The sequence below is a fragment of the Bombina bombina genome, chromosome 10 (genome assembly GCF_027579735.1).
Source record: "Bombina bombina isolate aBomBom1 chromosome 10, aBomBom1.pri, whole genome shotgun sequence".
Taxonomy (NCBI): Eukaryota; Metazoa; Chordata; class Amphibia; order Anura; family Bombinatoridae; genus Bombina; species Bombina bombina.
Window position 1 is genome coordinate 98,309,917 of NC_069508.1, and position 14,627 is coordinate 98,324,543.

At 41.6% G+C, this 14,627-nt stretch overlaps 1 protein-coding gene across 1 annotated transcript in view; it reads left to right on the forward strand.

The window, feature by feature from the left end:
• Positions 1-14,627, forward strand: part of DARS2 (aspartyl-tRNA synthetase 2, mitochondrial) — a 346,110-nt gene that overhangs the window by 112,826 nt on the left and 218,657 nt on the right. The window contains exon 6 of the mRNA XM_053693260.1: positions 3,167-3,262. Within this exon, the coding sequence (XP_053549235.1) occupies positions 3,167-3,262 (96 nt within the window). The remainder of the gene's footprint in view (positions 1-3,166; positions 3,263-14,627) is intronic.

The following is a 14,627-nucleotide window of genomic DNA, read 5'->3' on the forward strand; positions in this document are numbered from 1 at the left end:
CTCAGACCGCAAGGGATATCGGTGGCGCCTTATCTGGACGATATTCTGATTCAGGCGTCAACATATCATCTGACAAAATCTCACACGGACACAGTGTTGTCTTTTCTGAGAACTCATAGCTGGAAGGTGAACATAGAGAAGAGTTCACTTGTTCCACAGACAAGGGTTCCTTTCTTGGGAACTCTGATAGACTCGGTAGCCATGAAAGTATTTCTGACGGAGGTCAGAAAATCAAAGATTTTGAAGGTTTGCTGAGCACTTCTGTCCATTCCTCGGCCATCAGTGGCTCAGTGTATGGAGGTAATCGGATTAATGGTAGCGGCAATGGACATCCTTCCGTTTGTTCGCTTTTATCTCAGACCACTGCAACTGTGCATGCTCGGTCAGTGAAATGGGGATTATGTGGATTTATCTCCAAAGATAATTCTGGATCAAGAGTCCAGAAACTCTCTTCTTTGGTGGTTGTCGCCAGATCATCTGTCCCAGGGGACTTGTTTCCGCAGACCCTCGTGGGTGATAGTGACAACAGATGCCAGCCTTCTGGGCTGGGGTGCAGTTTGGAACTCCCTGAAGGCTCAGGGTGTTTGGACTCAGGTGGAGTCTCTACTTCCAATCAATATTCTGGAACTGAGAGCAATATTCAATGCGCTTCAGGCGTGACCTCAGTTGGCTTCGGCCAAATTCATCAGATTCCAGTCGGACAACATAACGACTGTGGCATATGTCAATCATCAGGGGGGAACAAGGAGTTCCTTAGCGATGATAGAAGTATCCAAGATAATCAGTTGGGCAGAGGCCCACTCTTGTAATCTGTCAGCGATCTACATCCCAGGGGTAGAGAACTGGGAAGCAGATTTTCTAAGTCAACAGAATTTTCATCCAGGGGAGTGGGAATTTCACCCGGAGGTATTTGCCTCCTTAATTCTCAGATGGGGCAGACCGGAATTGGATTTGATGGCATCTCGTCAGAATGCCAAGCTTCCAAGATACGGATCCCGGTCAAGGGATCCTCAGGCCGAACTGATAGATGCCTTGGCAGCACCTTGGTTGTTCAGCCTAGCTTATGTGTTTCTGCCGTTTCCTCTCCTCCCACGCGTGATTGCTCGAATCAAACAGGAGAGAGCTTCAGTGATCCTGATAGCGCCTGCATGGCCACGCAGGACTTGGTATGCGGATCTAATGGACATGTCCTCTCTGCCACCATGGAAACTTCCGTTGAGACAGGACCTTCTCATTCAAGGTCCTTTCCAACATCCAAATCTAATTTCTCTGCAACTGACTGCGTGGAGATTGAACGCTTGATTTTATCGAAGCGAGGATTCTCTGATTCAGTTATCAATACTTTGATACAGGCTAGAAAGCCTGTCACTAGAAAGATCTATCATAAGATATGGCGTAAATATCTTTATTGGTGTGAATCCAAGGGTTACTCATGGAGTAAAGATAGGATTCCTAGGATTTTGTCTTTTCTCCAGGAAGGATTGGAGAAAGGGTTATCAGCAAGTTCCTTAAAGGGACAAATTTCAGCTTTGTCAATTCTGTTTCACAAACGTTTGGCAAATGTATCAGATGTTCAGTCTTTTTGTCAGGCTCTATCTAGAATTAAGCCTGTATTTATACCTATTACTCCTCCCTGGAGTTTGAATTTAGTTCTTGAGTTCTGCAAGGGGTTCCGTTTGAACCTATGCATTCCATAGATATTAAACTATTATCTTGGAAAGTTCTGTTTTTGATTGCAATTTCTTCAGCTCGAAGAGTTTCTGAGCTTTCAGCATTACAGTGTGATTCGCCTTATCTCATATTTCATTCTGATAAGGTGGTTTTACGTACTAAACCTGGGTTCCTTCCTAAGGTTGTTTCGAATAAGAATATTAATCAGGAAATTGTTTTTCCTTCCTTGTGTCCTAATCCTTCTTCTAAGAAGGAGCGTCTGTTACATAACTTGGACGTGGTCCGGGCCTTAAAGTTTTACTTACAGGGAACTATGGATTTCTGTCAATCATCTTCATTATTCATTGTTTATTCTGGAAAGCGTAGGGGTCAGAAAGCTACGGCTACCTCTCTTTCTTTTTGGCTGAGAAGTATCATCCGCCTGGCATATGAGACTGCTGGACAGCAGCCTCCTGAAAGAATTACGGCTCATTCTACTAGGGCTGTGGCTTCCACATGGGCTTTTAAAAACGATGCATCTGTGGAACAGATTTGTAAGGCTGCGACTTGGTCATCCCTTCACACTTTTTCCAAATTTTCCAAATTTTATACTGTTGCTTCTTCTGAGGCTATCTTTGGGAGAAAGGTTCTTCAAGCAGTGGTGCCTTCCGTTTAGGTTCCTGTCTTGTCCCTCCCTTTCATCCGTGTCCTATTGCTTTGGTATTGGTTTCCCACAAGTAAGGATGAAATCAGTGGACTCGTCATATCTTTGTAAAAGAAAACTAAATTTATGCTTACCTGATAAATTACTTTCTTTTACAATATGACAAGTCCACGGCCCTCCCTGTTATTTTAAGACAGGTTTATTTTATTTTTTGAAAACTTCAGTCAACTCTGCACCTTTTTAGCCTTTCCTTTTCTCTTCCTATAATCCTATGACTGAGGGTGGAGGGGAAGGGGAGGGGCTATATATACAGCTCTGCTGTGGTGCTCTTTGCCACTTCCTGTTAGCAGGAGGTTAATATCCCACAAGTAAGGATGAAATCCGTGGACTCGTCATATCGTAAAAGAAAGTAATTTATCAGGTAAGCATAAATTTAGTTTTTATATAATAACTAGTATTTATATAGCGCCTTTCTCCCAGTGGGACTTTTTCAGCGCTCGCTCTAGGAATTAACCAAATCGGCAGCTGAATATTAATAATTGTTATAATTACCCAATTTAATGGTACTCATTTTATCGACCTCAAAAGGATGAAGGGCTGAGTCGGCCCTGCCGGGATTTGAACCTGTGACCGTGGATCTTTTTAAACAGGCTTTTTTGTAGTCAGGGCATTTACTAAACTTAGTTACCTATTTTATATGTAGCTTCTAAGTTTTGATATCAAGGTTACAAGACCTAGAATTACTCTCTTGATGATTTGTATCAAATCTATAACCTAATGTTCTATCCACATCTAGTGTAACACTTGTAGAACAAAGTCATTGTTTAATTGTTTTTCTTTTTTGGCTTACAGAAAATGCAGACGGGAGAAATAGAAGTCCAGGCAAAGCAAGCGTATGTACTTAATCCATGCAAGAAGCTGCCTTTTGAAATTAAGGATGCGGTTAAGGTAATGTTATTTATGATTATCATTGTTCTCAGACACCATGGGTAATATGATTAAGAATACCCATAGTAGTTTCATAGGCATATGGACTTAACCAGGAAAGTGGGAATCCTGTTTGTGGCATCCCCACAATACATAGAAGTATATGAAACCCCTTACTGTAATGCAGTAATTCTGCTTTTTCTTTCATGTAATTGGCAAGAGTCCATGAGCTAGTGACATATGGGATATACAATCCTACCAGGAGGGGCAAAGTTTCCCAAACCTCAAAATGCCTATAAATACACCCCTCACCACACCCACAATTCAGTTTTACAAACTTTGCCTCCTATGGAGGTGGTGAAGTAAGTTTGTGCTAAGATTTCTACGTTGATATGCGCTTCTCAGCATTGTTGAAGCCCGATTCCTCTCAGAGTACAGCGAATGTCAGAGGGACGTGAAGGGAGTATCACCTATTGAATACGATGATTTCCCTAACGGGGGTCTTTTTCATGGGTTCTCTGTTATCGGTCGTAGAGATTCATCTCCTACCTCCCTTTTCAGATCGACGATATACTCTCAAATTTACCATTACCTCTACTAGAGAACTGTTTTAGTACTGGTTTGGCTATCTGCTATATGTGGATGGGTGTCTTTTGGTAAGTATGTTTTCATTTACTTAAGACACTCTCAGCTATGGTTTGGCACTTTATGCAAATTATATAAAGTTCTAAATATATGTATTGTACTTATATTTGCCATTAGTCAGGTTCATGTATTTCCTTCTGCAGACTGTCAGTTTCATATTTGGGAATATAAACACTTTAAGAAATTTGTTCCTTACCTGGGGTTTAGTCTTTTTTCAATTTGACTACTTTTGCATTTGCGGGTATTAGGCCCGCAGGTGCGTCAAATGTTAGACTTTATTGCGTCATTTTTGGCGCGAACTTTTTGGCGCAGGAAATTACGTTTTTGACGCAACTTCGTCATTTCCGGCGTCGCAAGTGTGTCATTTCCGGTCATTTTTGGCGCCAAAAAAGTTTGCGTTACGTTGTGCGTCATACTTGGCGCCAATTTTTTCTTCATTATTTCAATACCCCATTGTTGTTTGCCTCCTGCTTTCTTTTCTATCAAGAGGCCTATGCTTTTGCATTTTTCTCCAACATAGGTGTGTCCGGTCCACGGCGTCATCCTTACTTGTGGGATATTCTCTTCCCCAACAGGAAATGGCAAAGAGCCCAGCAAAGCTGGTCACATGATCCCTCCTAGGCTCCGCCTTCCCCAGTCATTCTCTTTGCCGTTGCACAGGCAACATCTCCACGGAGATGGCTCAGAGTTTTTTGGTGTTTAAATGTAGTTTTTATTCTTCAATCAAGAGTTTGTTATTTTAAAATAGTGCTGGTATGTACTATTTACTCTGAAACAGAAAAGAGATGAAGATTTCTGTTTGTAAGAGGAAAATGATTTTAGCAACCGTTACTAAAATCGATGGCTGTTTCCACACAGGACTGTTGAGAGGAATTAACTTCAGTTGGGGGAAACAGTGAGCAGACTTTGGCTGCTTGAGGTATGACACATTTCTAACAAGACTTGGTAATGCTGGAAGCTGTCATTTTCCCTATGGGATCCGGTAAGCCATTTTCTGAATTTTCAATATAAGAATAAGGGCTTCACAAGGGCTTTAAAGACTGGTAGACATTTTTCTGGGCCAAAACGATTACTTTATAAGCATATTTAATGGTTTACAACTTTGGAGAGTTATTTTAATCTTGGGAATTCTATTAAAAAAACGGCAGGCACTGTATTGGACACCTTTTTCACTGGGGGCCTTCTCTAGTCATAGGCAGAGCCTCATTTTCGCGCCACTAATGCGCAGTTGTTTTTGAGAAGCAAGGCATGCAGATGCATGTGTGAGGAGCTCAGATCCACTGAAAAAGCTTATTGAAGGCGTCATTTGGTATCGTATTCCCCTCTGGGCTTGGTTGGGTCTCAGCAAAGCAGATACCAGGGACTGTATAGGGGTTAAATGTAAAAACGGCTCCGGTTCCGTTATTTTAAGAGTTAAAGCTTTCAAATTTGGTGTGCAATACTTTTAAGGCTTTATGACACTGTGGTGAAATTTTGGTGAATTTTGAACAATTCCTTCATACTTTTGCGTATATTCAGTAAAATAGTGTGTTCAGTTTAAAATTTAAAGAGACAGTAACGGTTTTATTTTAAAACGTTTTTTGTGCTTTGTTATCAAGTTTATGCCTATTAACATGTCTGAACTATCAGATAGACGATGTTCTGTATGTTCGGAAGCCAAGGTTCCTCTCCATTTAAATATATGTGATGAATGTGACAAACAAAGTAGGGACAATGATGCCACTGATAATAATGTTGCCCAAAATGATTCCTTAAGTGAGGGGAGTAAGCATGGTACTGCATCATCTCCTTCTATGTCTACGCCAGTCTTGCCCACTCAGGAGGTCCCTAGTGCATCTAGTGCGCCAATCCTCCTTACTATGCAACAATTAACGGCTGTAATGGATAATTCTATTAAAAACATTTTAGCCAAAATGCCCACTTATCAGCGAAAGCGCGACTGCTCTGTTTTAGATACTGAAGAGCATGAGGACGCTGATGATAATGGTTCTGACATGCCCTTACACCAGTCTGAAGGGGCTAGGGAGGTTTTGTCTGAGGGAGAAATTTCAGATTCAGGAAAAATTTCTCAACAAGCTGAACCTGACGTTATTACATTCAAATTTAAATTGGAACATCTCCGCGCTCTGCTTAAGGAGGTGTTATCTACTCTGGATGATTGTGACAATTTGGTCATTCCAGAGAAATTATGTAAGATGGACAGGTTTCTAGAAGTCCCGGTGCCCCCCGAAGCTTTTCCTATACCCAAGCGGGTGGCGGACATTGTAAATAAAGAATGGGAAAGGCCCGGCATACCTTTTGTCCCTCCCCCTATATTTAAGAAATTATTTCCTATGGTCGACCCCAGGAAGGACTTATGGCAGACAGTCCCCAAGGTCGAGGGGGCGGTTTCTACTCTAAACAAACGCACCACTATCCCTATAGAAGATAGTTGTGCTTTCAAAGATCCTATGGATAAAAAATTAGAGGGTTTGCTTAAAAAGATGTTTGTTCAGCAAGGTTACCTTCTACAACCAATTTCATGCATTGTTCCTGTCACTACAGCAGCGTGTTTCTGGTTCGAGGAACTAGAAAAGTCGCTCAATAAAGCATCTTCTTATGAGGAGGTTATGGACAGAGTTCAAGCACTTAAGTTGGTTGGCTAACTCTTTTACCTTAGACGCCACTTTGCAATTAGCTAGATTAGCGGCGAAAAATTCAGGTTTTGCTATTGTGGCGCGCAGAGCGCTTTGGCTGAAGTCTTGGTCAGCGGATGTGTCCTCCAAGAACAGATTGCTTAACATCCCTTTCAAGGGGAAAACGCTGTTTGGCCCTGACTTGAAAGAGATTATTTCAGACATCACTGGGGGAAAGGGCCACGCCCTTCCTCAGGATAGTTCTTTTAAGGCTAAAAATAAAACAAATTTTCGTCCCTTTCGCAGAAACGGACCAGCCTCAAATTCTACATCCTCTAAGCAAGAGGGTAATTCTTCTCAAACCAAGCCAGCCTGGAGACCGATGCAAGGCTGGAACAAAGGTAAGCAGGCCAAGAAGCCCGCTACCGCTACCAAGACAGCATGAGATGCTGGCCCCCGATCCGGGACCGGATCTGGTGGGGGGCAGACTCTCTCTCTTCGCTCAGGCTTGGGCAAGAGATGTTCAGGATCCTTGGGCGCTAGAAATAGTTTCTCAAGGTTATCTCCTGGAATTCAAGGAACTACCCCCAAGGGGAAGGTTCCACAGGTCTCAATTGTCTTCAGACCAAATAAAAAGACAGGCATTCTTACATTGTGTAGAAGACCTGTTAAAAATGGGAGTGATTCATCCTGTTCCATTAGGAGAACAGGGGATGGGGTTTTACTCCAATCTGTTCATAGTTCCCAAAAAAGAGGGAACATTCAGGCCAATTTTGGATCTCAAGATCCTAAACAAATTTCTCAAGGTTCCATCGTTCAAGATGGAAACCATTCGGACAATTCTTCCTACCATCCAGGAAGGTCAATTCATGACCACGGTGGATTTAAAGGATGCGTATCTACATATTCCTATCCACAAGGAACATCATCGGTTCCTAAGATTCGCCTTTCTGGACAAGCATTACCAGTTTGTGGCACTTCCATTCGGACTAGCCACTGCTCCAAGAATTTTCACAAAGGTACTAGGGTCCCTTCTAGCGGTGCTAAGGCCAAGGGGCATTGCAGTAGTACCCTACTTGGACGACATACTGATTCAAGCGTCGTCTCTGCCACAAGCAAAGGCTCATACGGACATTGTCCTAGCCTTTCTCAGATCTCACGGGTGGAAAGTGAACGTAGAAAAAAGTTCTCTATTCCCGTCAACAAGAGTTCCCTTCTTGGGAACAATAATAGACTCCTTAGAAATGAAGATTTTTCTGACAGAAGCCAGAAAATCAAAACTTCTAAGCTCTTGTCAAGTTCTTCATTCTGTTCTTCTTCCTTCCATAGCGCAGTGCATGGAAGTAATAGGTTTGATGGTTGCGGCAATGGACATAGTTCCTTTTGCGCGAATTCATCTAAGACCATTACAACTGTGCATGCTCAGACAGTGGAATGGGGATTATACAGATTTGTCCCCGACGATCCAAGTAGATCAGAGGACCAGAGATTCACTCCGTTGGTGGCTGACCCTGGACAACCTGTCCCAAGGGATGAGCTTCAGAAGACCAGAGTGGGTCATTGTAACGACCGACGCCAGCCTGGTGGGCTGGGGCGCGGTCTGGAAACACCTGAAAGCTCAGGGTCTATGGTCTCGGGAAGAATCTCTTCTCCCGATAAACATTCTGGAACTGAGAGCGATATTCAATGCTCTCAAGGCTTGGCCTCAACTAGCAAAGGCCAAATTCATAAGGTTTCAATCAGACAACATGACGACTGTTGCATATATCAACCATCAGGGGGGAACAAGGAGTTCCCTGGCGATGGAAGAAGGGACCAAAGTAATTCAATGGGCGGAGATTCACTCCTGCCACTTGTCTGCAATCCACATCCCAGGAGTGGAAAATTGGGAAGCGGATTTTCTGAGTCGTCAGACATTTCATCCGGGGGAGTGGGAACTCCATCCGGAAATCTTTGCCCAAATAACTCAATTATGGGGCATTCCAGACATGGATCTGATGGCGTCTCGTCAGAACTTCAAGGTTCCTTGCTACGGGTCCAGATCCAGGGATCCCAAGGCGACTCTAGTAGAGGCACTAGTAGCGCCCTGGACCTTCAACCTAGCTTATGTGTTCCCACCGTTTCCTCTCATTCCCAGGCTGGTAGCCAGGATCAATCAGGAGAGGGCTTCGGTGATCTTGATAGCTCCTGCGTGGCCACGCAGAACTTGGTATGCAGACCTGGTGAATATGTCATCGGCTCCACCATGGAAGCTACCTTTGAGACGGGACCTTCTTGTTCAAGGTCCGTTCGAACATCCGAATCTGGCATCACTCCAACTGACTGCTTGGAAATTGAACGCTTGATTTTATCAAAGCGTGGGTTCTCAGATTCTGTCATTGATACTCTTATTCAGGCTAGAAAGCCTGTAACTAGAAAAATTTACCATAAAGTATGGAAGAAATATATCTGTTGGTGCGAATCGAAAGGATTCCCATGGAACAGGGTAAAAATTCCTAAGATTCTATCCTTTCTACAAGAGGGTTTGGAGAAAGGATTATCTGCAAGTTCTTTGAAGGGACAGATTTCTGCTTTATCTGTTTTACTTCACAAGAAGCTGGCGGCTGTGCCAGATGTTCAGGCTTTTGTTCAGGCTCTGGTTAGAATCAAGCCTGTTTACAAACCTTTGACTCCTCCTTGGAGTCTCAATTTAGTTCTTTCAGTTCTTCAAGGGGTTCCGTTTGAACCCTTACATTCCGTAGATATTAAGTTATTATCTTGGAAAGTTTTGTTTTTGGTTGCAATTTCTTCTGCTAGAAGAGTTTCAGAGTTATCTGCTCTGCAGTGTTCTCCTCCTTATCTGGTGTTCTATGCAGATAAGGTGGTTTTGCGTACTAAACCTGGTTTTCTTCCGAAAGTTGTTTCTAACAAAAATATTAACCAGGAGATAGTTGTGCCTTCTTTGTGTCCGAATCCAGTTTCAAAGAAGGAACGTTTGTTGCACAATTTGGATGTAGTTCGTGCTCTAAAATTCTATTTAGAGGCTACAAAGGATTTCAGACAAACATCTTCCTTGTTTGTTGTTTATTCTGGTAAAAGGAGAGGTCAAAAAGCAACTTCTACCTCTCTCTCTTTTTGGCTTAAAAGCATCATCAGATTGGCTTATGAGACTGCCGGACGGCAGCCTCCTGAAAGAATCACAGCTCATTCCACTAGGGCTGTGGCTTCCACATGGGCCTTCAAGAACGAGGCTTCTGTTGATCAGATATGTAAGGCAGCGACTTGGTCTTCACTGCACACTTTTACCAAATTTTACAAATTTGATACTTTTGCTTCTTCTGAGGCTATTTTTGGGAGAAAGGTTTTGCAAGCCGTGGTGCCTTCCATCTAGGTGACCTGATTTGCTCCCTCCCATCATCCGTGTCCTAAAGCTTTGGTATTGGTTCCCACAAGTAAGGATGACGCCGTGGACCGGACACACCTATGTTGGAGAAAACAGAATTTATGTTTACCTGATAAATTACTTTCTCCAACGCTGTGTCCGGTCCACGGCCCGCCCTGGTTTTTTAATCAGGTCTGATGATTTATTTTCTCTAACTACAGTCACCACGGTATCATATGATTTCTCCTATGCAAATATTCCTCCTTTACGTCGGTCGAATGACTGGGGAAGGCGGAGCCTAGGAGGGATCATGTGACCAGCTTTGCTGGGCTCTTTGCCATTTCCTGTTGGGGAAGAGAATATCCCACAAGTAAGGATGACGCCGTGGACCGGACACACCGTTGGAGAAAGTAATTTATCAGGTAAACATAAATTCTGTTTTTCCCATTCCTGAAACTGTCATTTAAGGAAATAGATAATTTTGCTTTATATGTTGTTTTTTCTTTTACATTGAGCAAGATGTCCCAATCCGATCCTGTCTCTGAAGTTTCTGCTGGAACATTGCTGCCTGACATGGGTTCTACAAAAGCTAAGTGCATTTGTTGTAAAATTGTAGAAATTATTCCACCGAATGTCATTTGTAATAGTTGTCATGATAAACTTTTACATGCAGATAGTGTTTCTATCAGTAATAGTACATTGCCAGTTGCAGTTCCTTCAACTTCTAATGTGCATGATATACCTGTAAATTTTAAAGAATTTGTTTCTGAATCTATTATGAAGGCTTTGTCTGCATTTCCACCTTCTAATAAACATAAAAGGTCTTTTAAAACTTCTCATTTAGCTGATGAAATTTCAAATGACCAACAACATAATAATTCATCCTCTTCTGATGAGGATCTATCTGAAACAGAAGATCCTTCCTCAGATATTGACACTGACAAATCTACTTATTTATTTAAAATAGAGTATATGCGTTCTTTATTAAAAGAAGTGTTAATTACTTTGGATATTGAGGTAACCAGTCCTATTGACGTTCAGTCTAATAAACGTTTAAATGCTGTTTTTAAACCTCCTGTGGTTTCTCCAGGTGTCCTATTCCTGAGGCTATTTCTGATATGATTTCTAGGGAATGGAATAAGCCAGGTACTTCCTTTATTCCTTCTTCAAGGTTTAAGAGATTGTATCCTTTACCAGCAAAATCTATAGAGTTTTGGGAAAAAATCCCCAAAGTTGATGGGGCTATTTCTACTCTTGCTAAACGTACTACTATTCCTATGGAAGATAGCACTTCCTTTAAGGATCCTTTAGATAGGAAGCTTGAATCTTATCTAAGGAAGGCCTATTTATATTCAGGTCATCTTCTCAGACCTGCTATTTCTTTGGGTGATGTTGCTGCTGCATCAACTTTCTGGTTGGAAAATTTAGCGCAACATGAATTGGATTCTGACATATCTAGCATTGTTCGCCTACTACAACATGCTAATCATTTTATTTGTGATGCCGTTTTTGATATTATCAAAATTGATGTTAGATCCATGTCTTTAGCTGTATTAGCTAGAAGAGCTTTGTGGCTTAAATCTTGGAATGCTGATATGACATCTAAATCTAGATTACTATCTCTTTCTTTCCAAGGTAATAATTTATTTGGTTCTCAGTTGGATTCTATTATTTCAACTATCACTGGAGGAAAAGGAGTTTTTTTGCCTCAGGATAAAAAACCTAAGGGTAAATCTAAGGCTTCTAACCGTTTTCGTTCCTTTCGTCAGAATAAGGAACAAAAACTCAATCATCCTCCCAAGGAATCTGCTTCCAGTTGGAAGCCTTCCTCAAATTGGAATAAATCCAAGCCATTTAGGAAACCAAAGTCCGCCCCTAAGTCCGCATGAAGGTGCGGCCCTCATTCCAGCTCAGCTGGTAGGGGGCAGATTAAGGTTTTTCAAGGATTTTTGGGATAAAATCTGTCCAAAATCATTGGATTCAGAGCATTTTCTCTCAAGGGTATCGAATAGGATTCAAAGTAAGACCTCCTGTGAGAAGATTTTTTCTCTCACACATTCCTGTAAATCCAGTAAAAGCTCAGGCTTTTCTGAAGTGTGTTTCAGACCTGGAGTCTTCAGGGGTGATCATGCCAGTTCCTCCTCAGGAACAAGGTTTGGGGTTTTATTCGAACCTATTCATTGTACCAAAGAAAGAAAATTTGTTCAGACCAGTTCTGGATCTGAAAATTTTGAATCGTTATGTAAGAGTACCAACTTTCAAGATGGTGACTATAAGGACTATTCTGCCTTTTGTTCAGCAAGGACATTATATTTCCACAATAGACTTGCAGGATGCATACCTTCATATTCCGATTCATCCAGAACACGTTCAGTTTCTGAGATTCTCTTTTCTAGACAAGCATTACCAATTTGTTGCTCTTCCATTTGGCCTAGCAACAGCTCCAAGAATCTTTTCAAAGGTTCTGGGTGCCCTATTATCTGTAATCAGAGAACAGGGTATTGCGGTGTTTCCTTATTTGGACGATATCTTGGTACTAGCTCAGTCTTTACATACTGCAGAATCTCACACGAATCAACTAGTGTTGTTTCTTCGGAAACATGGTTGGAGGATCAATTTACCAAAATGTTTCTTAATTCCTCAGACAAGGGTCACCTTTTTAGGCTTCCAGATAGATTCAGTGTCCATGACTCTGTCTCTAACAGACAAGAGACGTTTAAGATTGGTCGCAGCATGTCGGCTCCTTCAGTCTCAGTCATTCCCTTCAGTGGCTATGTGCATGGAAGTTTTAGGTCTCATGACTGCAGCATCGGACGCAATCCCCTTTGCTCGTTTTCACATGAGACCTCTACAGCTTTGTATGCTGAATCAATGGTGCAGGGATTATACAAAGATATCACAATTAATATCCTTGAATCCCAATGTACGACACTCTCTGACATGGTGGATAGATCACCATCGTTTGGTTCAAGGGGCTTCTTTTGTTTTGTTTTGTCCAGGTCCAGGGATGTTCAGGCGGAAGCAGTGGATGCGCTGACACTTCCTTGGTGTTATCAACCTGCTTACATCTTCCCGCCTCTAGTTCTTCTTCCAAGAGTGATTTCCAAAATCATCATGGAACAGTCTTTTGTGTTGCTGGTGGCTCCAGCATGGCCACACAGGTTTTGGTATGCAGATCTGGTTCGGATGTCCAGTTGCCCGCCTTGGCCACTTCCGTTACGGCCGGACCTACTATCTCAAGGTCCGTTTTTCCATCAGGATCTCAAATCATTAAATTTGAAGGTATGGAAATTGAAGCTTAGTTCTAAGTCATAGAGGTTTCTCTGATTCAGTGATTAATACTATGTTACAAGCTCGTAAATCTGTCTCTAGAAAGATTTATTATAGATTTTGGAAGACTTACATTTCATGGTGTTCTTCTCATAATTTCTCCTGGCATTCTTTTAGAATTCCTAGAATTTTGCAGTTTCTTCAGGATGGTTTGGATAAGGGCTTGTCTGCAAGTTCCTTGAAAGGACAAATCTCCGCTCTTTCTGTTTTATATCACAGAAAAATTGCTATACTTCCTGATATACACTGTTTTGTACAGGCTTTAGTTCGTATTAAGCCTGTCATTAAGTCAATTTCTCCTCCTTGGAGTCTTAATTTGGTTCTGAGGGCTTTACAGGCTCCTCCATTTGAACCTATGCATTCTTTGGACATTAAACTACTTTCTTGGAAAGTGTTGTTCCTTTTGGCTATCTCTTCTGCTAGAAGAGTTTCTGAGCTATCTGCTCTTTCTTGTGAGTCTCCTTTTCTGATTTTTCATCAGGATAAGGCAGTGTTGCGAACTTCTTTTGACTTTTTACCTAAGGTTGTGAATTCCAACAACATTAGTAGAGAAATTGTAGTTCCTTCATTATGCCCTAATCCTAAGAATTCTAAGGAGAAATCATTGCATTCTTTGGATGTTGTTAGAGCTTTGAAATATTATGTTGAAGCTACTAAGACTTTCCGAAAGACTTCTAGTCTATTTGTCATCTTTTCCGGTTCTAGAAAAGGCCAGAAAGCTTCTGCCATTTCTTTGGCATCTTGGTTGAAATCTTTAATTCATCATGCCTATGTTGAGTCGGGTAAAACTCCGCCTCAGAGAATTACAGCTCATTCTACTAGATCAGTCTCTACTTCATGGGCTTTTAAGAATGAAGCTTCAGTTGATCAGATTTGCAAAGCAGCTACTTGGTCCTCTTTGCATACATTTACTAAATTCTACCATTTTGATGTATTTGCTTCTTCGGAAGCAGTTTTTGGTACAAAGGTTCTTCAGGCAGCTGTTTCAGTTTGATTCTTCTGCTTTTTGATTTAAGTTTTTTTCTTTCAAAAGTGAAAATAACTTATTTTTGGGTTGTGTATTATTTTCTCAGCGGAATATGGCTGTTTTTATTTTATTCCCTCCCTCTCTAGTGACTCTTGAGTGGAAGACTCCACATCTTGGGTATTGATATCCCATATGTCACTAGCTCATGGACTCTTGCCAATTACATGAAAGAAAACATAATTTATGTAAGAACTTACCTGATAAATTCATTTCTTTCATATTGGCAAGAGTCCATGAGGCCCACCCTTTTTATGGTGGTTATGATTTTTTGTATAAAGCACAATTATTTCCAAATGTCCTTTGTTGATGCTTTCTACTCCTTTCTTTATCACCCCACTGCTTGGCTATTCGTTAAACTGAATTGTGGGTGTGGTGAGGGGTGTATTTATAGGCATTTTGAGGTTTGGG